The 27,718-nt window shown below is 40.4% G+C and overlaps 2 protein-coding genes across 2 annotated transcripts in view; one reads left to right on the top strand and one right to left on the bottom strand.

The window, feature by feature from the left end:
- Nucleotides 1–411: 411 nt before the first annotated feature.
- pde6c (phosphodiesterase 6C, cGMP-specific, cone, alpha prime) overlaps nt 412–27,718 on the top strand; it is a 49,651-nt gene continuing 22,344 nt past the window's right edge. The window contains exons 1-10 of the mRNA XM_049563555.1: nt 412–492; nt 1,074–1,297; nt 1,395–1,502; nt 2,438–2,593; nt 8,262–8,315; nt 8,782–8,926; nt 9,316–9,461; nt 9,672–9,865; nt 10,195–10,318; nt 11,555–11,626. Of these exons, the coding sequence (XP_049419512.1) occupies nt 1,109–1,297; nt 1,395–1,502; nt 2,438–2,593; nt 8,262–8,315; nt 8,782–8,926; nt 9,316–9,461; nt 9,672–9,865; nt 10,195–10,318; nt 11,555–11,626 (1,188 nt within the window). The 5' untranslated portion in view covers nt 412–492; nt 1,074–1,108. The remainder of the gene's footprint in view (nt 493–1,073; nt 1,298–1,394; nt 1,503–2,437; nt 2,594–8,261; nt 8,316–8,781; nt 8,927–9,315; nt 9,462–9,671; nt 9,866–10,194; nt 10,319–11,554; nt 11,627–27,718) is intronic.
- On the bottom strand, nt 22,023–27,550 carry rbp4 (retinol binding protein 4, plasma). The gene is made up of 6 exons (XM_049563554.1): nt 27,416–27,550; nt 26,973–27,075; nt 26,470–26,606; nt 25,959–26,065; nt 22,899–23,111; nt 22,023–22,770 (listed from the first exon to the last, which is right to left on the bottom strand). Exons 2-6 carry the CDS (start codon nt 27,072–27,074, stop codon nt 22,751–22,753), a joined length of 579 nt encoding a protein of 192 aa, XP_049419511.1. The 5' UTR covers nt 27,075; nt 27,416–27,550; the 3' UTR covers nt 22,023–22,750.

Here is a 27,718-nt window from a genome sequence, read left to right as displayed (position 1 = left end):
GCCCACTGCCATTATATTTTTATATAAATGTCAGTCTGTAGAGGTTTCACAGAGCTGAGATCCTCAAACAAGACAAACCAGTCTGTGGGTGGGCAATACATGTCTCCTCTGTGTGTTCGCTTCATCCAGATCAACGGGGCGGTCCGGTGCAAAACATGTATCAGTCGCCAGAGCGCTGAAAAGCCTGATTCCTAGCTTATTTGAGTGTAAACGCTACGTAAATTGAACGGAAATAGTGTAGATTGATAGCATTGTAAATTATATGAACAAAGAACTTTAAAAATCGCTATATTTCCCACACTGCACCGCCCAACATGTAATCGAGACACGCCGCGTTATGCAAACATACGCACCCCCATTTCCACATCACGGATATGACGTCAACGCGCTGCAATTCAAACTTCAGGAAACGAAAGCGTCTGGTTAGAAAACGGTCTTGTTGTTGTCACAAACAGGCTGTTTTACGGAGAATATCTTCACTTTATTTTATCTGTGAGTGTAAAATATTTTGTTTCTAACTCTGCCGAGAATATTTGCTATCGTTGTATTGGTTTAAAATTGCTGGTTTGCAATTAAAACGGTTTAACGGTAGTTTATGAAAAGCTTTGAACTAATGACAGGTGCGACGGTGTGTGTGTAAGCTAATGAACAGGAAATGTCAGTTTTACTACTTAGTATCGGTTTAATGTGTTTATTTGGACTTTACACTTAATTACGTCATAATATGAGGATAAATTACTATGAAATAAGCGTGTAAATGCCTGACATTTAGCTAATTTACTGGAAACATTGAAATTGTGAATATTTTAGAGACAAATTTGTTCATTTTTTAGTCGATTTACACTTGTAAGCTGTAAAGCCTTTTGCATAATTTAATTTTAATACAAATATATAATAGTATGTCTGCATGGCAGCAGTTTTATACTTGATATGGGATGTTTCATAAGGGTTTAGTGTTTTGAGCTTTCACTTCAGTTTGATTATTTACTGTCTAAATGATTTCTGTCACAATTTATCAGGTGAATTTTACACAAGAAACACAAATCTATGTGATGATTTGCTTTTCTTTGAAGTTCAAGTTACTTCCTCAACACCCAACAAAGCAGCCATGACATCCAAAGGTGCCAAAGAGACCATCGTCAGCAGGTTGGGTTTCAAATCCAGCAGCTCTGCGTCCAAAGCTGAGGTGGAGCTGGACAAAGTCAGGAAGGAGAACGCTCACCTCAGGAGAAAGATCGATGAACTGGCCAAGCGACACATCAAACCCCCCGACACAGATAAAAGCAAGCTACTGGAGGTGAAGAGAGTGTTGGATTTAAATGTGTCTGGATGTCAGCATGTCTTGTGCCTGTTTTCATGTTTTAATACATGGTGTGTCGTGTTGATTATTTCAGAGGATCCTTTCCCTCGAGACGCTGCGAGAGAGAAACAATCAGCAGTTGCTCGTTAAAGAACAGGAACTAGAAACAATGAGACAGCAGCTGTCAGCTAAAGGAGGAGAGGTGTGTATACATGACACATTTCTGCAGAAATATATGGCTACAAAAATCAAATTTACGGCAGACTGGTGTAGATCCAGCTGGAAGCCCTCTGTCAACATGGTCACACAGAAAGACAGGTTCGGACATACTGAGCCAGCATTTCTGTGCCCAGGTTGAGGCAATATACCCACAGCTGTGTCTTTGAGAGTACTCCTCAACTTGTGAAGATTTGTTGCACTTTTGGCATTGTATTGGTGGCATATGTATTACTGGCAGCAGACAACTGTCAGAAAGGGAAAAAAAATCATACTAGATCCCCACTGAGCTGCCATAAAAAGCAGTTGGGGGGGAAATAGCTTCTATCCCGTTTTGACAGCAGCTCAGCTAAGTGACGTTTAGACAGCCAGCAAAAACTGCATACTAACACATGGTGTGTATGCTGTTCACTTGATATTTATAAACCCAACTTTCTTTCACTGTTGTGAGTGTGTCTTTGTGACACTGTTGGAGAAACTGATGCTGTTTGTTTGAGGTTGTTGCTTATCCGTGTGAAATCTCTTCTATTGTTGCCGAAATCGTTTTCTAATTTAGACTAGTCAGAGTGCCATGAGGCTAAAACTTGGAAATAACATGCTGGTAAATGGAATATCAGCTATTTGTTTTCCCAGACATCTTGAATATGTAATGTGATTTAATCGCACTTGCCTCTTCCTCATTAACTTTCATCAACCAAAGTGCTAAAACCAGAGCTGCTCAGTGGGCAATGCCAGCGCACTGCCAGCCCTGTAATGCCATTTGTGTGAAGCAGATAATTGCTTGGAGAACAGCAAGTATCCCCAGTGAACTGCTTCTGCATAAACAAAGGTTTTAAGGGGGGAAAAAAAAAAAATCTGGTTAACGTGGCTGCCGTTGAGGCTCGTCAAGGTGTTGTTTGTTCATGGTGTTGTGTTCTTCAGGTGGTAGCATCACTGCAGGCCCAGCTAGAGCAGCGGAGGAGGGAGGCAGAGCAGAGGGACGCGTTGTTCCAGAATTTGTCGCAGGAGACAGGGAACTTGAAAAACCAGCTGGCCACTGTTTCTGCTCGCTGTCAGTCCCTGGAAGCACAGTCCATGGTAGGTTGACTTGTGGCCTCTATACTCAAACCTTTACAAGTTATGGCATTTATTGTGAATGAAGTTCTTCCTTTGCCTCACACTCTGAATGTCGATTAACAATAAAACACAAGGTATAAATGCTGAAAAATATGAATAACAAGAGTATAAGAACAAAGGATAGAAGATATCACAAGGGACAATGGATAAAGAACACTATGTACAATAAACAAATATACAGTATCCAAAATTAAACAGATGCACAGTATCAAAACAAATATTAATTAGGGCTGGGCAATATGGAGAAAATCAAATTTCACACTGAGTTCAGTGTTAATGTTTTTTTTTTTTTTTTTTATGTGCCCAGTCGGACAAGTGGGTCAGAAATCTACTTGCCTGAAGTACATTTTGACTTCCCCCTCCACATATTGTTTCATTTATTAGCGGTTACCAAATCACAACAAGGACCAAACTTTATTGTCCTTAAAGAAACATTTTATCTGCCTTGCTATCAAACTTGCCGCAAACTGCACAGTTCATAGTTGACTTTTGCTCACATCCTCTCATACTACCCAACTAAACTGCTGTTTCCCTGATAATTAAAATGCTTGTTGCTCTTTAGCTCGTAAACTTTTTCTTTAATGGCTGCCATTTTCTCGCAAGTGCCCAATTGGTGCTGCACAAGTGCAACTCTCAACAGAGATTAAAGTGAGATTGCTCACTCCTTCGCTACTTCCATCATCAGTGATGTGTCTACTTAATTTTTTGTACCTGTTGCGCAATCAGGCAAGTACATTGCCAGATTTACTAGCCCGACATGGCATTTTACTCGCCCCAGGCAATCCTTACTCGTGAACACTGTCAATATTTGTGACCAAATACATTGATATCAATATTGCAATGGCATTGAGGGGTTGGTGCTTGCACATGATGATCACACAATACGATTTTTGATAAATTACCAGTAATGAGGCGGCACGGTGCTGCCGTGGTTAGCATTGTCATCTCACAGCAAGAGGTGGGGGGCTTTCCCAGTGTCAGCGTGGGTTTTCTCCATGTACTCCGGCTTCCTCCCACAGTCCAAAGACATGCAGGTTAATTGGTGACTCTAAATTGTCCGTAGGTGTGAATGTGAGTGTGAATGGTTGTCTGTCTCTATGTGTCAGCCCTTGTGATAGTCTGGTGACCTGTCAATGGTGTACCCTCCCTCTCACCCAATGCCAGCTGGGAAAGCCTCCAGCCCCCCCCCCCCAAACGACCCCCAGTGACCCCCAACAGGATAAGTGGTCACAGAAAAATAAATATCAGTAATGTGGATATAATGACTAAATGGGTAGAGACAAATACTAGAACAGAATGGTGAGTTCAGAAAATGACATCACTTTCCTGTGATGCAGCCTTTAGAACCAGGAAGGGACAACAGTAATGATATTACTATATCTGAAATCGAAGACTTTTTAGATTTCTAGTCTCATCACAATATCATTAAATTGCTCGGCCTTAATATCGATACAAACACCTGCCTGGATGTTCTCATTAGTTTGACAAGTTGGCACTGGCATTAATGTGGCCTCTTTTTTCACATAACTGATATCATTTCAGCACCCTTCTAATAATGTAGTTTACTTTAAAGTGTGTCTTGTATTTATTTATTTAACCAGAAAAACCTCTTGAGATTAAAGGTCTCTTTTTCAAGAGTGTCCTGGCCAAGACAGACAGACAGGCAGACAACACAGAACACAAACATACAATATAAATGTAAAGCTCTAAAAGATCACTACAAAGAAAAGCCAAGACTTATGTTAATGTATACTAGGAATGAATGTAAAAAAACAGCAACTACACATGCTTACAAAGACTAGCTCAGACATTGGCATATAGAAGACTGTGTACAAAACTCCTGTAACAGTGTTTTGAAACAACCGAGAGGATGTGACATTTGCCTTCAGTCAGGTTTTTTGAAAAATCATGTCACCTGTTTTGATCAGTAGCTTGTACACCTAACAAATATATCACCTTGATGTCATTAGGTTTAATGTACATTTCAACAGAAACAGATTTTCATATGAGTGTACTGCATGACAAGAGACTTATTTTGGAAAATGTCCGTGCAGTTGTTCCTTTGTCCACTGGGTGGCACTGTGTGACCTCTGATTGTTTTCCTCTGACATTGACATTATCCTCTCTCTGGAGAATTTGTTATAGTGGAAGCTAAAGGTGCAACGAATACGTGGCACAAATGACACACTGTAAATGTAAATACACTATTCTTTGGTACTCCTGTAGCCATCAATATCTGTTCAACAGGACATCAGTTGTGAGAGATAAAAGGGACCCTTTGTCAGTGGGATTGTATAGATATGATGGAATATAGATAAATATGGGATGTATAGTGGTTGGCACTCCCTCGCAATTGTAGGCTCTCCGTCTGTATCAAAAGGCAGCACTGATTTGCAGTCAGCCCTTTGATGCCTTGAGCACAGCAGGCCCTCACAACACCCGTACAGAGCGGTCATCAGGATTCTCCTTGGTTTCTGGAGAGGTGGCAAAATCACAAGTAAAAACCTGAGGAATTCAGATAGCTGAACACTCAGAGATCACATACTTTGGGGCTTTTGGGGCCCTAAGTGAAGCTTAATTCAATCTAATTCATATTTAATTTCAAGAGGTGAAAAAAATACCCCACCTAATTTTCCTGAGTCTCAGCCAGTTTTTCCAGGAGCTCTCGCTCAGCATAATGTCTCCTGATTGTCTTCCATCTTAATCAAACTTCAGAATCAGCTGGGGTGAAGGAGTCTCTGTGCATCAGCCAGCATAAAGCATGTATTGTTTACACAGATAAAGACGTGCTTTTATGTAGGAATGATAGCTGCCGCAGCCTATTAAAGGCTCCTGTTGTAACTGTGCATACTGTACACCGCTAGGCTCGTTCATCATTGATGTTTCTAAGTAATCATAACAGTGTTACCGAGAATTGTAGACCGTTTAGCTACATTGTTGTCTCAGTTGTGACTAAAAGAAAAGAAGGGTGTGAAGAAAGACAAGGGGAGTTTTTACAAAAATAAGATGCAGTTTTTTAAAGTTCCTTGTTTTTGTTTCTCATAAAGGTCACCAGAATGCTGGAAATACTGTCTTTGAATCTAAATGTTCTCTCATATTGTTTGCACAACACCTGCTTTAGTTTTTATGTCTCTGTTTTAGATTCAAAGTTGGAAGGTATTAAAATGCAGAGTATGTATACAAATAGATAGGAATAGGTGATACTTGTAAACACATAGTTCCTTGTGATATCGGCGTCTTTCGGGTCCCGCTGTAGATACATCTCCTTATCGCTATGTCTGTCTGGTAAAGTTCCAGGAAGTTCCCAAGCCCTTAGCTTAGTTCCTTTCGCATTACTAGTCATAATCTGACTGACAGACCCTGACCTCAACCTTCCCCATGTTCTTGGACTCGCAAAAGCTGTTAGTTGGCTTAGCTTATGGGACGTACGTTTAAACCCATCTAGAAAAAGTTGACAAGCTCAACATGCTTGTCTGTAACTGTGAGAGCTCAGCAACAGAGATGATTGCTGATGCCTACTGTTCTGAAAGGGTTTCCTTAAGATTAGACTTTGGGTGGGATCAGACATGGAGACCTCAGGGTCAGGTTGACAGAATTATGAGATGATAGGTAGTCTTCTAGGGATGCACGTCGAGGAATTGGCTCAAGGGTTTGCGCCCTTTGTCGTAGGGTCAAGTCTCTGGAACAAGTAGTGCGTAGAAGCATCATTTGCTCCAGTGTTATTACTTGCATTATTAAAAACAAAGCTAAGTAATCACTGAAGCTGTCAAGTAGGGGTGTAACGATACATCTCTCGATATATTGATTCAGTGACTAATGAACGAATATCATCAGTGCAAAGTGAATACATCGATTCATAACGTCATCCTTAAGATAGGCCTTTATTGTGAAATCCCCATGGCACTTCTCTGTCACCATTTTTGTCCATATGCTCCTCTTTCCGAAGCATTCAAACAGTGCTAGCAGCCAAGTGCTAGGTAAATAATGATTAGTTGTACATGTGCAAAATATTCCAGTTTTTGCCATTATTCTGAAAAAATATCCCTACTAAGTTCCACTAATATTGGAAACTCCATGCAAACTCCAATTAATGTGTGCTAACATTTTGTTTATCATGTCAAAATATGTTAAAGTGAAACGGCTGGAGCCACTTGTGCAAATTTGCTCTAAGTCTTCCACCACTGGCAGGGTTGTTCAACCGTACAAACACAGCCTTCTTCTTTCATTCCTTTTAACCATTGTCTTGGAAAGATCAGCGTTGCAGTATTTACACATATCCAAAAACCTGCTAATATCCAATATCCAATATTCGTAATGTTTAAAAGTAGGTGTGTTTCTGCTTCCAACCAGAAATCAGGGCCTTCTTTTGAGCATGCTATCCAAGCCTTGGTTTGTGAGCAACGTATCCATGACGTACAGAGCTGACCGTAAACACACAAGTGGCCATATCTTACAAACTGCGGTAAAAGCCCCAGTAAAGACGCATTCTCTGAATGTACTGTATACATGTCCAAAGTGCCTCAAAAACCTGACTAATATTGGCATATTCCACTTCCTAATCAGAAAATGCTTTGTTTGGAATCAGGCCCAATTCGGAATATCCGAACAGAATATGCTGTTTACCCGTATCAAAATCTGAATATCCTCCTGAGACCTAAACTGTTGTTTGGTATGCACTTTCAATTTCTCCCAGCTATTTTAGATCAGTAGGACCTGATTAGTATAAAAAACTAAACATTGTCAATGATAATAAAGTCCCAATGTCCTCAAACTAGTATTTTCTAATTAACAACGTCGTAGCTTGTTACCGTTGCTTAATTTGGTAAAGTTTGTATGGCTGCCATCTTGTTTTTACATGGATTAGTGTATTGTGGTTTTGCCAGCACTAAATGGCACAAAAAAGTTTCCACGGACGAGGACAACAGGTCTAAAGTAAGCAGAATGAAGTATAAGGTGCAGTAAACCCAAAATGTGATGTCCTCAGATGAGGACACAGGGCCATAATTGAAGAATTGTAATTGAAGAATTGAATCGTATCGTGGCAGACTTTGTGATATCAGCAAATATTGTTTCATTGTTCAGAAAATCAATACAGTATCATACTGTGATGAAACCAGTGATTTCCAGCCGTACTGGAGAGCCTACAAGTAATTTAAAGCCTGTGGTAAACCTCCTGTTGGAAGGGTCTGTTGAGATTTTGCAAAGAAAACTGATGGCAAACATAACATCATGAACAAAAAGCATTTTCTTTTAGAACAACTAATTTATCTTGGATTGATGTCAAACAAGTCCCTCGCTGTGTTGTGGAATATTGGATAGGAAACCTTCAGTTCTTTTAAATTTAACTTGAACTTAAATTACTTTTCAAAGGCACCTCAGTGACAGCACTGTAACAGAACTGACAGTGGCAGACAGCAGGGAACTGTTTTCTGGTGCGTGACACAGAGTTTTGCTTATTAGGACTTGCTAATTCATGCCAATCCAAAGTAAATTCTGTCTGTTTAATTTTGAAACCAGTTTAAATATATATATTTATTTTGTGACGGCTAGATCAGATATAAGTTTCGAAGCCAATATTGTGTTTATCAGACTTGTTTTTATTTTCTAAAATGTGTTTATGTCTCTGCAGAATGGACAGGTACCTCCTGCAGACGTGGCATTGGTACAAGATCAACTGAGAGACGTGAGTGCAGTGAATGATTTACTGTGTGTTTTGTATGTACCTGTTTGTAATTTAACTACATACTTTCTCACTATTGAAAAATGCTTTTGTGCTATAGCTTTGTAACTGAAATATCTCAGCCATCGGCCGTATAATTGAAGTATTTCATTCTATTACTCTGTTCAGGGCCAGGGGAATGAAATGATCCTCTGAAGTTCATCATTCAGTGTCTAGAACCGGCTTTTATGTCAATATCAATAGATGCTATCAACAAAGGGCACGCTGGGTACTGCGTTTTTGGATGGAAAAATCTTTTCTATTCACTTAGTAGTTTTGATGGAAAAACCAAACTCATGCCCCTGACATTTACAATAAAAAATACAGCAAACGAGTCCAGTTTTTCCATGCCCTTGAATTGAACAGCTCTACCGTGTAAATGCGCAGACTACATTTTATCAGTGTCCTGCAATGTGCATCTCACCACCAGGCTCTTGAGAAGAATCAGCAGTGGCTGACGTACGACCAGCAGAGAGAGGCCTACGTTCAGTCCGTCCTCGCCCGCACGCTGGAGCTGGAGCAGCAGCTGGCCGAGGCGAAGCAGCAGCAAACCAAACAAGAGGCCACTTCAGATGGTGAGGAGCAATTGAATTAGCTACCTCTCACATCCTCATTTCAGTCACTACATTCATATGCTAAGTACATGAAATGTTCAAGTAATTAAAAGGAACACTTACTGCTATGCTGTGATACAGCCAGTATGGAAGATGGAAAGGTGAAATTATGCAGTTTGATTCATTCATTATTATTTCTTATTAAACACAAGGTTTTGAGTGTGAAAATGAGATGAGAAAAGATTAAATAAATTAAATAATCCTGGAATTAAAAATATGAACAACAGCCTTGACAATTAAATAGCAAAACTTTCTATAAGTCTTTCACACAGACGCTGCTTAAAGCAAGAAATTTTACATTTCTGCTGCAATGAATATCTTATATCTAACTATCACTTCTTATCTCTTAGCTCCTGGCACCTCAGCAGGTCCAGAAAAGGACGCTCAGCTGAAGAGCCACTATGATCAGTTGCTGTTGGGGGTACAGAAAGACCTGGAGAGGCAAAAAGATCAGCTCACCAGCAGCCAACAGGAGCTCAGTGTGCAGAGGGAACAGGTAAACGCTACAGGATTTCACTCACTGTCTAATTTTGTGGCTTGTGCCGCAGTCTCCCTGTCAAACTGTGTGCAGTTTCATTGACATTCAGTCCGTTCAGAAGTTCAATTAGCACCGAATCTGCATTCAACTGCACCAACCCTATTAAATTTCTACATTCCTTGGATTCGGGCATTTTTGTAATTAATTTGTTTTTCTACGGCTCCGCAGACCGTAAAGGCTCAGGCCGAGCTGCTGTCTCAGAAGGAGCTGGTCACCAGGCTCCAAGATGAGATGTCAGCACTGCAGAGGAGGTACGACGACAAGTGCAGCGATCTGACATCTTTACTGAGGAAGTATGAAGAGAAGAGCAAAGAGTCGAAGGATGTAAAGATGCAGCTGCAGGCGGAGCGACTCAGCAACAGGTAAAACAAGCCTGCTCTTGTAGAAATCAAGTCGACCTGGTGTCACAGTTTCTTTAAACAGTACGTCTGAGTGGTACAAAGAAACTGCAAAAGCCTGTGATTAGAAAAGGCCAGACTGCAGATTAATTGCGACGTTTATCTTAAAAATACCACTTCTTTTATCAGTATTACTGTCTTAAATTCTCATTTGGTTTTTATGAACCCTTTATGACTGTACTAACAACAATAACAGCAGTAAATGGGTTTCAAACTAATATTTTTTTAAGTACTGTAAAAGTGAACAAGAATAATATTAATATTTATGTGGATTACATTAACATCACATCCAGACATGAAGTGTCTGAGGAGAGAAAGGTGTTGTCTGAGCGGTCAGACAGGATGAGAATGGAACTGGAGAACATGGACATCAGATTGGAGGAGGAGAGGAAGAGATCTGCTGAGCTTCTGCTGCAGGTAACACGTTCACTTACAGTAGATATTTATGGGACCGTCCCTCCAGGATTTCGCAGGCTGTTTTGGGAATGTTGCCTCCTGTCTGATTTCACAGCCCATTTAAAGGAAAAAAAAAAAAAAAAAAAAAATCGAGGTAATTGATGAGTTATTTGATGTTACAAGCATTTTTTATTTGCAATGACAATGCAGGGGCAAGTGAAAATTTCAAAAATAGTTGTGATGATTGCTCGGAAACGGAGTGTATAATTATGAGTATTCAGTGTTTTCAACAGAATTTATTCGTTATGGTGGGGGGTTGGGAGCGATTGATCACCGCCGATCAGCTGTTGATGCCGTTCAACGCACGTCGCGCTAAAGGACGGTCTCCCTGAGCAGCTCTCCTCCTGCTCTCTCTGCCTGGTTACCACGAGCTAACACAGCACAACATGATTTCATCACAACTCGTCACAACTTGCTCTGGCCGAAGCCCTGCAGCAGCAGTTAACATCAGACACCAAGCGTTTATTCTCATGCTGACACTGAAACAGCTAGACTCTGGTGTTTAACCCATTAATAATCGTTGGGTTAGCTTTGTGATGCTAACAGCTAGCCCGGGAACTGTTTTTGTGTGACTGTCCCAGGCACAGAGTTCTGCTTCCACAGCAGATAATCTCATGATAACGGAGACAGAGAGATGGGCTGAGTGAATCAATAAGCTGCACGCAGCTCCACAATTAAATAAGAGTTATATTTAGATACTGATTTTAAATAGTCAGACTCGTAGTAAAGTTTTGGTGATTGTATTGGACACGCAGAATTCACGGGGACTGGCTGAATTTGTGTTAATTGTTGTGATCACGACATCACAAAATCCTGGTGGGACTGTCTGAGAATATTTAAATAAAATGTCAACCCAGGTTTTAAAGGTCCAGTGTGTAGGATTTGGTGGCATCTAGTGGTGAGTCTGCAGAACTGAAACTTCTCCCATGCGTCAAGTGTAGAACTGCAGTAGCCGATGTGAAATGCAGATAGCCCTATCTAGAGCTTTGAATTGATTTGTCTGTTCTGGGCTACTGTAGAAACATATCGAACTCGCTCCATATGTTGATATAATTGGCTCATTCTGTGCTAACCAAAGTTGTTATGAATATTATATACCATGTTTGCCAATAGATGCCCCTGAATCCTGCATACTGTTCCTCTTGAATGGAAAAGGGATTTAAATGTTGGATTTTACTGATCATTTGGCCTTTACAGGTGAATATGCTGCAGAAGTCTCTTCTGAGCCAACATGAAGAACAGAGGAGGATTGCAGCTCTGGAGCAACAGGTAACTGTAAATTACAGATAAACGGCCCAGCAATTCACACAACCGCAAATCTGTTTCAAATTGTTGAAAACAAACAATGAGGTCAGCAATAACCGCTTAGACAATTTGAACGCTCACCGCATGGTTAGGAGTGGAAATTCCATCAGCTCAGGCCCATTATGTAGTATGTAGCACGTAGAAATGTAACTGTTTATATTTATATAAATCCATACTGATCCCACTTGTGCAATTCAAGTACAATGAGTTCTTGGCTCGCTCTCCTCCTCATATATTTCCTCCCCCTCCTAAGATCCAACTCTCTGCCAAGGACTTTGAGAATGAAAAGATTGATCGTCAGAGCATGCAGCACCAGTTACATAAGGTGCTGAAAGAGCTTCGCAAGGCCCGGGATCAGATTACTAAACTGGAGTCTGCTGTAAGTTTTAGTGGATATCATAACCACATGTTCATTGCTATATCTTTCAGAAGTACAACCTCAATAGTATCTTAATTGCAGTTAAATGTAAAATACTTCTATTAAAGTCAAGTATACTCTTTTTATATTACTCTGCAGCAAAGAAGCTGCTCAATAAACATAATGTTTTCCCTTTCAGAAACAGCCAAACACCCGTTTCTCAGAGCCCAGCAACTACAACAGCTTTGAATTTGAGCGTCTGACTATCACTGACCCTCACTGTCCTACATCTCCCTCCAAAGTCACCAACCTCCTGGACGAGAGCTTCCTGGAGTGCCCAAAGTGTCAGGCCCACTATCCCACCAGTCGCCACAGGGAGCTCCTGGCACACATTGATTACTGCCTTGCCTAGAGGCTAGAGGAGAGGGCAGATCAATTCCCAGCCTTAGTGTCAGGACCTGTCCTCACCCAAGGGGGGAGCAAGATAGTAAAGCTTCTATACATACAACACATGCCTTTTATTTTTTCTTTGCCTCTCCAGGCCTCGGAAATCATTACAAATAAAAAGGGAATAAAACTCACATTTTGGTTAACCTGGTCATATGGACATGCAGTCTGGGACAACGGGTGTCAAATAGGCATTGCCTCATTTCAAATGGGTCACAAGCCAGAGAGGTTGGGAACCACTGGAATAGATCAAAAGATCCATTCAAGAAACGTAAACCCCTGCAGAATATTTTAAACGCTTGTCATACACTGACTCCACAGTCACTCCTGTGAGCAAAAAAGGTGAGTAGATATATATATTGAAAGACTTAACTGGGAGGCTGCTTACATCTTTAAACAACCCAAAAAGTTGCAGTTAAAGGGAGAGTTCAGCCAAATCAAAATACATATTTGTCTCTTACCTGTAGTGCTATTTATCAGTTTAGATTGTTTTGGTGCGAGTTACCAAATGTTGGGATATCGGCCATAGAGATGTCTGCCTTATCTCTCAAACATAATGGAACTAGATGGACTCGGTTTGTGGTGCTCAAAGTGCCAAAAAAAATACCTAAAAAAAACCCAGAAGTGTCTCTTTCTGGAATCATGCCCTGGTTACTCAAGATAATCCACAGACCTTGTTGTGAGCACTTTCATTTAGGAATTATTTTCTTTGTGCCGAACTACACCAGCAACCATATCACTGCGTAGAAGGAAGTGTGCATCTACTGGTAGCTCACCTAGCACCACTGAGCTAGCTAACGTTACAGCCAGGCCCCAGGGAAGTGTGTTGAGATTCTAAGCTAATTTTTGTAGTGGCCAAAGTGAAATGTCAGCGTCACATGATGCCATGTGGCCCCCCAAAAAATAGACTTTTCCATTGACTTACATGGCGAAGGAGACATTTGTAAATCGGTGTGTGAATACATTTTGTGGAGCGTCACAACCCCCGCCAAATGACTTATTTCAGTATTGAGATTTGATCCATTCAGTCGAACATTTCGAAAAGTTTAGAAGAGCTGCATAACAGAATCATTTTATCCCTGTTAAGTTAGCAGAGCACTAAACTGAAAGTAGCCAGCTTGGCCAATGGAAGTCTCCAGTGCGCCTGCTCTATGGGCAGTGTTTTGGTTTCATGTGCCACTGAGCAACATTCATAGGAATAAACAGAGCCCTGCCTCTAATGCTGTATCCAGTTTACTTTATACATCCATGGTTACAGCTCAAAGGAGGAGGACGCCATTAATGTTGACATCCTACGACGTCAAGAGCTCAAGCCCTTCATCCATGAGTAGATGCACACTTCCTTCTGCATGGTGATAAAACAAGTTTCACAACAAGGTCTGTTGATTGTCTTGAGTAACTGGCTCATGATTTCTGGAACGACACATTGCTGTTGAGTTTTTCAAACGTAGTGTTTTTGGCGCTTTCAGCCAACACAAGCCAAACACCATCTGGTTCCACTGTAATTAACAGAAGGCTGATTTGGAGCGAGCTGTCCTTTTTAAACTGCAAAGTGGCCGAGGCCACATGCAAGATGATTAGTTTGGAATGCACCTGCTGTCATAATTGCTGAATTTAAATTTCTGATTCATTTATTGGTGGGGTATAGATGTGCCCTAAGCATAGTGTGTGCAGTTCCCATAAACAACATTTATATAATCACTGCTATAAGCTTAGTTTTCACTCCAGGAGATGCGCGAATAGCCTGAAGCCTCAGAACAGCTGGAAAACCTTATTATGAGTAAATACACATTAAAATTTGTACTTTTAAAAATGTGAATTAAGGGACATTCTTAAAGTGCTGCATATCGCATCACAAACACTATTCAAAAGTCTTTGATGTTAAATGATATGGCTGTTTTAAAATATGTACTCCAGTTCTTTTTGCCCTTAGAATACCATTAGGCCAAAGATTGATCCGATCATATCCCACTGTATGTTAATGTCTAGGGTCTTCCTGCTCCTTGTTTTTCTTCTCCTGAAGCTCTTAGTAAATTTTATTGTTGAGTGTGTGTTTGATGAAATTATTTATTCTTGGGTTGTTTTATTTTATATAAGTGAACTACTGACTTTTAGATAATGAAAGCGTTTATCTTCCTTCAGTAAATGTATTCATGTACAATGTTATGAATTTATGATGGCCCTTTTTTTGCATCATCATTGGATCTACCTTATTGTATTGTATAAAAGTTTACAAACCGGCATAATACAGTATGTTCCCTGGATAAACAAGCTGTAATTACACCATACATCCACTCCTAGTTTCAGTAACCAATACCTTTGCTGTTTTGGGGTAGCATTTCCTCAGCACGGTTAATATTAAAGGCGTATTTGCATTGTTTGTTGAAAGAGAAATTACCCTGAAACAGTAATGGTTGTTGCCGTGTTGACAGTATTGAGGTAAAAATATGTCTGTTTACGCTGTTTTGTGGACTAAACTGGTCTGCCATGTGTTGCCTGTTAACTTCCATTATAAAGTGTTGCTCTGTGTAGTGTGTTGCAGGCAGTTGGGCAGTCCTTGCTGAACCATGTGACTGTAACCATGACCAAGATCTTTCTCCAACTGTAACCACAAAGTTTGATTCGCGTAAACTTAAACACACCACATCGGGAAGGTTACAGTCACACGGTGCCAAGTTTGTCCATGTATTCCTCCCTGTTCGAGAAGCTTGCTTCCACCTCCACCTTCACTTTTCTAGCCCACAGTCCTTTGAGGCTGGAATGAGATTGCATGAGTTAATTCCTTGTACTAAACTATTTAAGGCAGGGGATTAGTAAAGGTCCTCTTGGTAGGGGAAAGGGGGTTAAGTTGCTTTTATTCCTGCCGTCTTGGCAATGTGACCAGATAGACTTAAGACAGACTGACAGACACTGTTGTACTGTCATCTTTTAAAACGTGTGGTGTTTTTAGGCCGTGTATCTTTGAAATGCAACAATCACATTGTTTGGCCAACTTCTGTCCATCTGTTTTTTTAAATGCGTCTTTTTTTATTCTAATCATGTGCTCCAAAGTTGTTTTGCCATGCACTGTACTGTACAAAAGTGTGCAATAAAAATACGTATCTCCTTTGAACACAACAGTCCTTTCTGTAATCTTCGTCACATCAGTGTTTTATGGGGCCTATAATGTACTGAATTATGTAGTGTAAAGCATTCACTTCCTGAAATATTTGCCCGTTTTTTTCTGAATCGAGATTGAGTATCTCAGAATTACAAGAAGTCTTCATAGGGAAAGAAATTCTGCTCTTGCTTTACTGAATTTGCAGGATAATCTCATAAACTAGCAGATGTATAATCCTGAGATAATCTTGTTAAATCAGAAAAACGGCTGATTTTTTTTTTTTTTCTCAATTGAATGCAGTACCGTTTTTGATACTGAATATGTTGACATAAAATTTAAAATAGAAATTGTTAAACTGTTGGAAAGTCTGTGACATTGACACGTTTTAATGCACTGCGATGCCACAGAGCTGGTTCAGTATCTGCAAAGTCTCCCTTTATATTCATTGTCTTGTGTGGCGATCAGCAGTGATGTGGTGGTTCACTTTTACACTGTGATCTGTAGCCCATAGTTCGGCTTTAGCTTCTAACTATCTTTTTTTTTAACCTGTTGTTGCTGCTGAGTCAGTTTGACATCCTGGATATATCCTTCAAACACAGACTGTAGACCCCTCTGTCTGCTTTTCTCTGGAATCACTGTTTCATTTTTCCAAAAATATGATCATATTTCTTCAGGGAGTGCAGTTAGTTACAGTGTGGGCTCCATGCTTACTCTGACAGCTTGTCGGACCATCACAAAGGGGTGGAGCTTAGCGAAAGGTCAACTGCGAGTGAGCATGTGCGCGAGGACCAAATGGCAGATGATATGAGAAATAAATTACAGGCCTATGCAAAAATATAGTCTTCCCGACTGAACTTTCACCAGAGCTTCTTGTTACTCAGTCTTGGCATGTGTTGCCTGTTTTTAAACCAGTTCGACATGTACAGTTTTACAAGATGTAGTTTTCATGGCACTTGTGTTATAGATCATCCACAGTGGAAAAGTGAAGGCTGAGATAAAGGTTGATGAGCTTGGTGTGTCTTGGCTTTGTGTTTTGCTCTTGAGTGTACTTTGATAGTGAAAGGATTAGGCCCCATAAATGTATTCCATTTTCCATTGAGCTGATGTAACACTCTCTGATGTTTCACTATATAATGAATTTTCAGCTTACTCTGCAGACTAACAACATATCCCTCCTCCTCCAATTCACTAACATCTTTTTTTCTCAGGGTCAATTTGAACCGAGCAATTTAAACCCTACAGAAAATGATGTAAAGTTATTACTTTACTTTGTGTGTCAGGCACTGTATGTCTCTAAATACCCCTGTACATAAACCTCCCCTTATACATTCGAGATACCTCTTACGAGACTATGAAAAAATTTACAAATCATTAAAATCACCGATTTACCTAAAATTGTATCTTTTTGGTGTTTTAAGCTTCATACAGAAGCTCTCCCTTTGTTTTTCTCACTGAGCACAGTTACATGCGCACAATAATCAGATAAATGGGAATAATCAGGTGATGGTAATAATCCGATTTGACGCGTTTACATGCACTTCAATAATCTGATAATCAGAAAAACCTGGTTTACATGATTCAGTCCTTCAGTTGGATTTCTCCCCAAGTACATGACATAAAACTCAAACTTCCTGTTACAGTAGGTACTCATATCCTTGAAAAACCTCGAAAAGTACGCAAGTCATATATTTGCAAAATAAAGCACTCATCATGCTGACAGCTTATATTCTTACAGTACTGTTTGGTTTTATCATTAACAAATACATGTGAGAGCATTCTAATTTGTAGTTTATCAGTGTGGAGCCAATTTTACATACTTTGGGTAGATTCGTAGTAAAAGTACTGCAAAGTGCAATATACAAGTGTATTGTATATAAACTTGTCACACAAAGTGCATAATATATAACATAAAATAAAAGTGACAATTTAAACACTGAGAATATAAAAATATATTTTATGTAAAATCTTTATCTGAAAGGAAACAAAAGCAGTCAGATTAACGTAGTGGAGTAGAAAGTACAATATTTCCCCCTAAAATGTAGTGGAGTGGGAGTATAAAATAGCAAAACCAGGAAACCAAGAAACCAGATTAAAGGGTATACATGCACCGAATAATCTGACTATTGGGGAAAAAGCTAGGTGTGTTTATCTGATTTCTCATAATCAGATAATGGCTTTTATCGGATAAAGCCTATCGGATTATGCTGTTTACATGACCACTTGAATAGTCAGGCAACTCCAGAAATCAGATAATGATCGGTTTATTAGTGTGCATGTAAACGCGCTCACTGTAAGCTTTGTCAGTAGTTCTTCATCCAAGCTGTACAATGCAAAAAATGATCACATGTAATCGTAATTCTGTGAACAATTTGACCTGTCTAGTACCGATCTCATGTCCTGACGCTCTTCAGGTGCTTCCCAATGGGGGGGTTCCCACTGTATACCAGCATATGCGACACGTTCTCACTTCTAACTCGACAAATAAGGCAGCCTGGTCAGTGGCCCCATGCTTCAAACTATGATGCTCTAGGTACCCCTCTAGCATCAGTTTTGGACACTCAGGGACGACGTGTTAATTTTTGCTTCTTACATACGCAGTGTCTTTTCAAAATAAACTTTTGTGGTCACAGGAGGTTTAGTCATCAAAACTACATAAGGGTCAGGCAACAACACTACTTGGTTATGTTTAGAAAGAACCTCATGGTTTGGGTTTGAATAAGGGTAGTTATATAACTTTCTTTAGCAAGTGAGTTAACTTGACGTTAACATGATCAACCTTGTGACACATGTCACATGATGTTAGTTAGGTAAGGAAGTTAATAAAAATTCAACACTGAATTTTGGTTTAACCTGGGACACAAACACCTGTTTCCTGGATGAAGTTGTGTGTTTGTTTGAACCATCCACCACTACTCTGACGTTTTCGCTCTATATTCCATATCACTGCTGTGGAGGAGCTTATATTGGAGTTGGTTGAAAACCCAGTGCATCTCATACAGATGCTTAGGGGTGCCCTCTGTGGAATCAGTTATTGAAAGCAGCTGACCAAACTGCTGTATCTGACGCCCTGGTAATGAGAACAGGCTGCATATTGCAGCCATAGCTGGACGTTGCACACATGAATTCCAACCAGAGATTCATCCACAGTCATATGTGGAGCTGGATTGTAAAGAAAAGGTCATCGCTGGACCTTCTTGTCCCATACACTGCATATTGCTGCAAGTTTGTCAAGAAGCATATGACACAGGAGAAAACATGAAATGTCTTCAGAGACATGGTGTCTGCAAATTTCAGTGTTAGCCTTTCGAAGGCTTGCTGTTGCTTCAACTCTTGACTTGGACACTCCTGTCAAACCAAGAAAGTGGGTCAGATCCAGATCTTTCTAGCTATCAGTTCAAGTGGGGAGAGAGACGGTGATACCTTTCCATTTCTGGAAGGTATACACAGTCCACTCTTGGAGGCTGAGAGAGAACAGAATCTGCTGGTGGTTGAGAGACAAAAATGACCCAATGGGTCTCATTCTCATCGGAGGCGGATACCTTATAATCAGGGTCCTCCTTAACATTCTGCTCAGTCTCAGACACATTCTCCTGTGCGTCACTGTCACTGTCAGAGCTGTGACAAAACCTCATCGGCATAAAACCTCTGCCTAGAGGTAAGTTGAGAGAGCATGAAGACAGCACCAAGTGAATAGTCAAAAAGACTGCAGTACAAGCCATTATATGTTTGTTCCTCCCCCTATGTAATGCGAATGAATCATATTTCCCCTCCCCCATGGTGTGAGAAATATTAGGGATTCTCACATTACTATAGATATGGCTATAGCAGGGATGAAGCCCCGAAAGGTTATAAAATAGCATGTGATAGCAACTTCAGTATCAGCTAAAACAACCTAAACAAATATGTGTAGAATGTTTATGTCTTATATTTTATGCAGCTAAACAGCCTGAGGTCAAATTGACCTCCCAAAACACAGGACACTGAAAATATATCATCATTTTAATTTAATGTTTACTCAGTTGTCCCCATTAACTCGGGAAGAAGTCAATAAATATGACTCAAAAGAAAAAAGATTTCAAGCACTTCTTTGGAGTCGTTTAACACTGAATGGGGTCACATTGACCCTGAGGATAATAAGAGGGCTATTCATGTAGAAAACATTTTGTCAATCTTTATTATCCCTTGTGACCCATTAGACCCTGTGATGCTAGAAGATCAGCTATGAAAGAAACAGCCTACAGCCACGCTGTCGGCTCTGTGAGGCTGATAAGCAAAGTGGTGCTTGGAGCTAAACGCCTGTGTCAGCGTACTAACATGCTGTTGTTTGTGGTATATATGTTCATCGCCTGAGTTAGAATGCTGATATGGCCTAATTAGGCTTTAATACAAAGTGCAGCTGAGACTGATGGGAATGTCATTAGTGTTGCAGGGATTAAGTCATGTTTTGGACAAGTTTAGATTTTGACATGAGGTACTACATGAAAAGTTAAGTAATCAGTTGAGTACAGTTCATCCTGAGGTAGACGTGAACATCTGTACCAAATTATTGTCGAAACATTTCACTCAAAGCCACAAATGTCAACCGCAGTCACACGGACACACACACACAGTTGTATTCATGATACAATTGAGGGTCTGCATCAACCACCATCAGTAAACAGGAGGGCTTGGAGGTGAGCTTACCATCTTCGTACTGCTGACATCAGGTGAAAGTGAAACTAAGAAGGTGCTGCTTGGTTTGGAGTGAATGTCTGTCTGTCAAATATCCAACTGAAAACCAACTTCACCTGTGGCTGCAGCTGGCTTGGTTACAGTGTTTTGCACTGGACCAGAATTTGGAACGAGATTAGAGCAGTGGTTCTCAAATGGTGTGCCCTAATGCCAATCCAGGTGTGCCGTGGGATATTGGGATAACCACTCATTATTACTGCAATATTCAACTGGGCCTATACAAAAAGTTACGACTGAGTTTTTCCTTGACTGTAGCAATATGTTGTGCGCACCCATTTTCTAATGAAGAGGCAACCTAACCTCTAGCTACAAAATGAAATTGGATTGAATTTCATTTAAAAACCTTAGCGGGGAACCTTTTCAAATTCGAAGTGTGTCGAAGTCCAGATTGGCAGCCAGTGTGAAGGATGATAACAATTAAAAGGAGAAAGCTGTGAGTGGGACAATGGATCACTTTATTGTATGAAGCAAATTTCAACTAAGCACCAGCCAAGACAACCTACCACCGGTCAGTAGACAGTATCCCGAAAGCTACCTGTCTTATTTAGTCTTAATTTTATTGTCTTAAATCGTGATAAGAATGATTACACATGATGACAGATTTTGGCTTGCCCTTTGGTTAGCACAAGAAGTTTGAAAACCACTAGATTAGAGCATAAACAGTCAGGGCTTGCTACGCCTACAGTCCGCATGGTCACAAAAAATGGGCTGCATACAGACATACACCAAGGGGTTCAGGTGGACCCTCGTGGACATGGATTGATGGCGACATTTACATCACACAGACTTAACTGCACCCCTGCAAAATTCCGGCAGATGTCTTAGTTACAACAGGATTGAGCTAACTGGAGTAGTTTCATGTCGTATCCGACAATGGGAGGCTTTTAACAGATGACGTCCTGATGTTAGCCTGCTGTTAGCTGTCCCTGTCAGCGGCAGCCACTGATGCTTTCTAGACATTGTGATTTCCCAAAACTGAATAAATACCACACATAGCAACACAAAACTGCTTTGCTAGCTCAATCATGTTGTAACTAAGATATCCGCTGGAAAGAATATTTTTTTCACGGGCCATTTAGTGAGGTTTTTTTTACGTGGCGGAGGAAGCTATATGAACAAGCTAACCCTCGTCTGCTGAGTTTTAAAAATGCCGGCTATTTTGTTGCTTTCTGTTGACATCACATCCCTCCTTGAGTATATCCAATCAGCACCAAGTAATCCCCAAGCCCCAGCTGGGAGTCTTTCAGGGCCGTTCTGAGTACCTACCCCGAGGCAGGGACTTGTTTAGCCCCTGTAAAAGTTCCGGAACTCTGTCCTTCAGGGGTGGTTCCTGCGGTGGAGACACGCACCAACGGCCCCGGCCCCGTAAAATTACCCTGAAGTTGCTGCGGTGGAAATGGGCCTTTTGATGGGTCGGTTCTGGCTCACAGGCCGTATGTTTGACAGTCCTGCACTAGATATTAGTTGGACAAAGTTGTGTTATAGTGGGTGCACAGCTACAGTATAGGAAGCTGTGGCTAGAAATTAATGTCATATCATTGCTTTTGTTTGATGAAGCTGTGCTATGATGGAAGATAGAAAAAATAACCTACAAAATTCTGTATAAAGTTGGATTTTGAAGTATTTTGATTGACTGAATTTAAAGGCCAACAACATGAATTCATTATGTGCAATCCCATTATACAGATGAATATTTCAAGGCAATCAAAAATTGAAAGAGCCAACACGGTATGAATGTTTTATTTCAAAAACTGGATCAAGAAGTATACATCATACAATCAAATAACAACCAAACTACTGTTCCTATATGGCACATGACCTAATATGTTTGTGTTAAGGTTTATTAACAATATCTACTTATGTGCTACAAGATACCGTCAGTCCTTCAGTGTAAAAGCAAAGTCAGTGACTTGTGAACTAGGTTGTGTGGTAAACATGGTGTTAACAGTCCAGAGCTGCAGTGATGCGAGTTCACTTTAACAAGATTTGCACAACTGATTTTTTGACACATTGTCCTGAAAAGCTCCAAAAAAAATTGACTGAGCTGGTATGTGTAGTTTTCTCACTGGAACCAGCGAGCAAGTTCCACTGGTTTCCATGAGAGAGGCTGATATGTTCTGAAGCTCCTGTACCACAAAAAAAACATGACAGATGTTGAGGATGAGGACTAAAATGTTAAAAAAAGCGAGAACCTCCTTTACTTCTGGGAATATTTTGGGAATGTGACAACAAACCAGCCCCAACAGTCGTCTTTCTATTTACAGCATGTGAATGTGAGTTTATAGTTTGACACTTTTAATTTCTTTTAAAAGAAGTATGGGCTGCTTTTTCTGCTAAGACAGAGACAGGAGGGAAAACTCTGGTGGGAGTCAGTCCAAGACAAGCAGGGGGGGAGGGGCGCACAGTGTCAGAGGTGGGTGCTTCAGAAAGAAGTTCTCTGACTGTTATCAGATCAGCTGCTTTCGCAGAAGCCTGTAGTGGAGAGAAGACAAACATTTAGCTAACTACATGATCACAAAAACACTGATTATCTCTAAAAAAAAAAGTTATACAGTATTTTATTTTTAATTCTTAATGTCTTCGTTCTAAGATGAACTCACCAGTGTGTACAACACGTCTGTATTTGCCCAGCAGGCAGATGTCGATCTTTTTCTGGGTGACTTTGACCTGGTCCTCAGGCCTCAGACCCGTCGCGTGACGAGAGAATATGAAGGAGTAGCCGTCCAGGCAAGTGCCGTCAGAGTCTACTAGTCTGCAGGAGTAGTGGACGGCATAGTTATCGTAGTCAGTGTCGATCACCCAGTGGTCATCGTCTGAGAGCAGGGAGGGGAGGAGAGAAAGGAAAGATTTTTACCAAACAATCCTTTTACAATTTATGAACCATTTCTTTCAAACTTGCAACGTAAGTGTGAGGCCAAAAAAGTATGCTACAGATTACAGTGGACATTTACTGTCCATCTCACAAGTACTTTGTGTCCCAGGGGTGCCTTGATGTTTTGTAAATGGAGGCTTTTTGTTCCCAAGATAAATGCTACAATTTTAGTTAAATGCGAGGGTGGATCCAGACGTTGTAAACATCCAGGCTTCAGTCAAGCTACAACCTCCGGAGCTTAAATATCAAGTGCTAAAAACTGCAGTTCGTCTAATGACCACTGGAGGCTGGCTCCAAGAGTGGGTTCATCCCCATGGCCTTCCATGTTAAAATGCCCAACTTTACAGCAGAAAGAAACATGTTTACAGCCTGGTACAAAAACAGTTGTGGTCTCTGTAGCTAATTTCCCCATTCATGACAATTTTATACAACTCACCAATTTAAATGTTATTAGGGCTTAAAATTTCTGCATAATTAAGGGTGCAGTCACTTTGAGTAACAAACAAATGCTGTCGCTACCACAGCAACACGTTGGTTAGGTAACTTAACCATGGCGTAACCCCAGGTTTACAGAGTGTAGGTGTGGCCTTAGTTGTCGCTATACAAGTGTGTTTTTAGTTCATTAAACTGTAACATTTTGGTCACTTAATAAAGTGTTACTCAGAGTTTGGTTGTAATAAAAGACCCACTAAGGAGTCAAATGTTCAGGTTTTTTGGTAAGTACATTTTGTTTTAATGGTTTAAAGCCAGTTTTGTGCTAGCGAAAGTTAACCTCAGCTGTAAATCAGACCTCCAGGAAAGCCGCTCAGCCTTGCAGCAAATTTTCCCCGGTGGCCACTCACAGTATTGTAGTAAAGAAAATTCCCCTTCAGCTCGGGACGCAAAATACCCATGTTGTTCTCCGATAAACAGTAAATCCATCAAATTCAGTACTCTGTATCATAATTTCAGTGCTCCCCGGTGCTGAAGAGAAATCCTGACGTTGGAGGAAACACTAGAATGTAAAACATATTGTGATATTGTGGTTTTAGCTGGCTAATGTTAGCTAATGTTAGCTTACTTGCTAACACGGACCACAGGCTGTGCTGGTGAGCTAATTCTTGCCTTTTTTGTTGTCTGTTAAACAGTAAATCCATCAAATTCAGTGCTCTTCATCATAATTCCAGTGCCCCCCTTGTGCTGAAGAGAAATCCTGACGTTGGAGGAAACACTAACATGTGAAATATATTGTGATATTTTGGTTTCAGCTGGCTAATGTTAGCTAACGTTAGCTTGCTTGCTAACACAGACAAATGTCTAGCTGGCTAATGTAGCAAAATACTTGCCGAGCAGGGACTCATGGGTGAGGCCAGCAGGAGAAATACTGCTGCCCATATTCAATGGGCCGAATACCGTGGAAGTAAACCTGGAAGCTAGAAAACTTTTTTGGCGAATGCGCCACGTGAGCAACTCCACTGGAATGAACAGGCACCATCTAGGGTTTTGGTATCTAACTATTATTAAAATCTATGCTTAGTCCCCATCTGTTTTCATCACTCTCAAACCATAACACAACAAATGTTAGGGATAACTAATTTTCTTATTTTTTATTTTTTTGGTTTACACCATTACAAATCTTGAAACCTAGTTTTGTTATACTATAATATATTTTAACAATTAACTTTTATGTTGACCTATGTAGACATGCATACAGTATTACACGTGCATATTTAGCTAACTCATACACTATCCCATCATCACTGACTGGTGTTAAAATTCCAGACTTTGTACTTGGAGAAGTTGTGATTATCTCTCTTTCACATTGATTATTTTCTTTTCTGAATTGGACTTCAGCTCTCTGCCCACCATTTATACAAACACAGTTACTGGGAGATCAAAGAGTTCCTTGACAGCGTATTCAACTCAACAGCTGATGCAATCATATAGATGTTGCCGGGAAGCACATGCACCAACTGAGACAATTTATTGGTAAATAAGATAGGAGAAAGGGCTGCAACATGCTTTTAGTGAGATCCAGTTTTTTCCACACAACTTAACTGGGTTCAGTCCATGCACGCAAAAACATTTCACTTAGATTTATGACGTTGAAGTGTGTGCCTATCTGTGTGTATACTTTGGAGTGTGACAAATGTGTGAAATGCATTGCACAGCTTGTTCCAGATGGTCCTCTTGGCTTTGCTTGCAGTTGCTTTCATAAGACCAAGAAAGCCTCAGCCTCATTTTCTCTTTTAAGTGGACTTGAGCACCATCATTTATACAAACACAGTCACTGGGAGATAAAAGAGTCCCTTGATGGCATAATCAAGTCAACAGCTGATGTAATTACATAGATGGGTATTATGGGTAATGCTACAGTTGATAAAGAAAAACAGCATTTTGGGTCAGCACTGGGATCATAGTGATACATTAGAGATTGCGTGTATAAAACTGACTCAGCCTCAGATTTTATGGAAGTGCAGTTAATTAATAAATGACTATACTTCGCCTTAATGTGATGTCAAAGTTACACACAGTGACATTTGGACCTCTTCCTAGTAAGTTTGATTCATTCTCCAGGGTCAGGGTCACAGAGAACTAAGTGCTGCAGTTGATGATTAAATTAAATCAACAGTTGTCTTAAGGTCAACATTTGCTTTTGCAGTGTAATATTAGTGATTCCCAACAGAAAACTGCCAAAGGCAAATGCTAATAAGGTGCCAGATCATTCATTAGTTGCCTTGATTTTGTTGTCAACCCCAATTTAAGTTCCTTTAAGTCAGTGTTCAGGTGTAAATGTTCAACAACTTACTTCCAGTCTGCAGATAGGATGAAACTCCCCAGTACTTCATCCTGAACTTGGCAGGGTCAGTAGTGTCCTCAAAGGTGGCCATCATGTCGGCGCACAGTTCCCAATTGCTAGAGGTCAAAAAAGAGAGAAGGACATTACGGAAGATGTGAGACGAGATGGAGGAGATAAAAAAGGGAGAAGGCTAGGCAAACTCACATTTACTTTAAAGCACATTTCATACCCAAAGGCGACCCAAAGTGCTTTACAGATTACACGGATAAAAGCACAGGAATAAAAGCAAACCAAAAGCACATGGAAAAAAAACAAACAAACCAATAAAAGCAAAAGCACACAATAAATACAATAGGACAAACAAAAGCACACGGAATAAAAACAATAAACTAACAAATTTGATTTAAAAGCAAATTAGTTAAAAGCATGCTGATTAAAGCATAGAACACGTAGGAAGTTGCGCAAATTTGATGCTCAAGTTGGGGAAAGGTGAGCCTTCACAGTAAAGAGCAGAACTCACTTAAGGATGATGACTCTGCCCTTAGCGTTGGCGGTCATTTTGCCGTCCTCGTCGACAATAAACTGGGCCACGACATTGTCGATTAAGAACAAACCCTCTGGGTCCTTCTTTGCTACGGCGTACCATGTCCCTGCATACTGAGAGAAAGAAATCAAAGTGTAAGTCCACTTCGCTCCTCAAAGAACAAAATATTTTGATTACACAAAGTCCTTTAAACAGAATCCTGACCAAAACAACTATGAAAAAATACTACATTGTAGATATAAATATGATCATTGAACAAAGGGCTTAGGTTTCGTTTTAACTTTGGGAGAGACACATGAAATGGAGGGTTTAGGGGTCCTCCGCCTGAACATTTTGAGCATTAAACACTTAATTTCCTGTATTCTGGTGATTTTTTCAGCATTAATTATGATTTAACAGTCTAGCATGTCCCCTGTGTTCCCCCTGAAATCTAGACCTATGCATACAACTAAAGAAATCTCTTCACACTTCCAACTCACCCTTGTCTTGTCAAAGTTTTGCACGACCTGGAAGTTGGCCACCTGGCAGTCCTGCGCCCAGGCCAAAGCCAGGAGACAGAGGGCTACAACGTACCGCAGCATTCTACCTCAGTGGAAGGAAAAAAGACAGAATCAAAGAAAGAAGAAGTTGGGAGGGGCAGGTATAGAGGAGGAGGAGGAGAGGTGACAGAGAGGACAGATTTGCATTTGCATTTGTGCATTTGTCAGACACATTGCTAGTTCTTTCAAGTCCTCAAGTAAAATATTTGCCTCTGTGCTACAACATGCCACTTTTATAAAATCCAAAACTTTGAATAAAGGCATCAAGATAATTTGAAAAATGTCAACGGAACAGAAGATATTTTGCAAAAGCACAACCATGCACCTTAAATTCCTAAGTTAAAATGTAAAAGCTTAAAAGCAAGTCCGGTGTCAGTGCATACCTGTTTAAAACAAAGTGGATAGCTCACAGAGATCCTCTGGTGTTCTGTCATATTCGGGGCCTTATATACAGTTGGCTGGTGTTGCATAATAACTTCTGGAGATGTGGACCTCCCCGGCACTCCCCACAGCTAGCTTGCCTTCCATTGGACAAACATTTACATAACTGCAGCCCCGAGTCCTATTGATTTGTGAGTTCTGCACATTTGGCCCACCACTCCTCTGTACCTCCCCACAAAAATGTGTTTTCCTGTCAGAACTCTGCTGAGCCTTTTTTTGGTCTTATGAAAGAAACTGCTAGCAAA

This window comes from Epinephelus fuscoguttatus, linkage group LG20 (assembly GCF_011397635.1).
Source record: "Epinephelus fuscoguttatus linkage group LG20, E.fuscoguttatus.final_Chr_v1".
Taxonomy (NCBI): domain Eukaryota; kingdom Metazoa; phylum Chordata; class Actinopteri; order Perciformes; family Serranidae; genus Epinephelus; species Epinephelus fuscoguttatus.
Note: the sequence above shows the minus strand (reverse complement) of the source record. Positions and strands in the feature narration are given on the sequence as shown.

Bases quoted from the DNA above. Each gene is read 5' to 3' on its own strand.
- rbp4 (XM_049563554.1), bottom strand. From the start codon at position 27,074: ATGCTGCGGTACGTTGTAGCCCTCTGTCTCCTGGCTTTGGCCTGGGCG. The intron at 26,607-26,972 runs GTGAGTTGGAAG...TCTTTCTCTCAG, and splicing joins AAAACTTTGACAAGACAAGG to TATGCAGGGACATGGTACGC. The intron at 22,771-22,898 runs GTGAGTTCATCT...TCTCCACTACAG, and splicing joins CAGACGTGTTGTACACACTG to GCTTCTGCGAAAGCAGCTGA.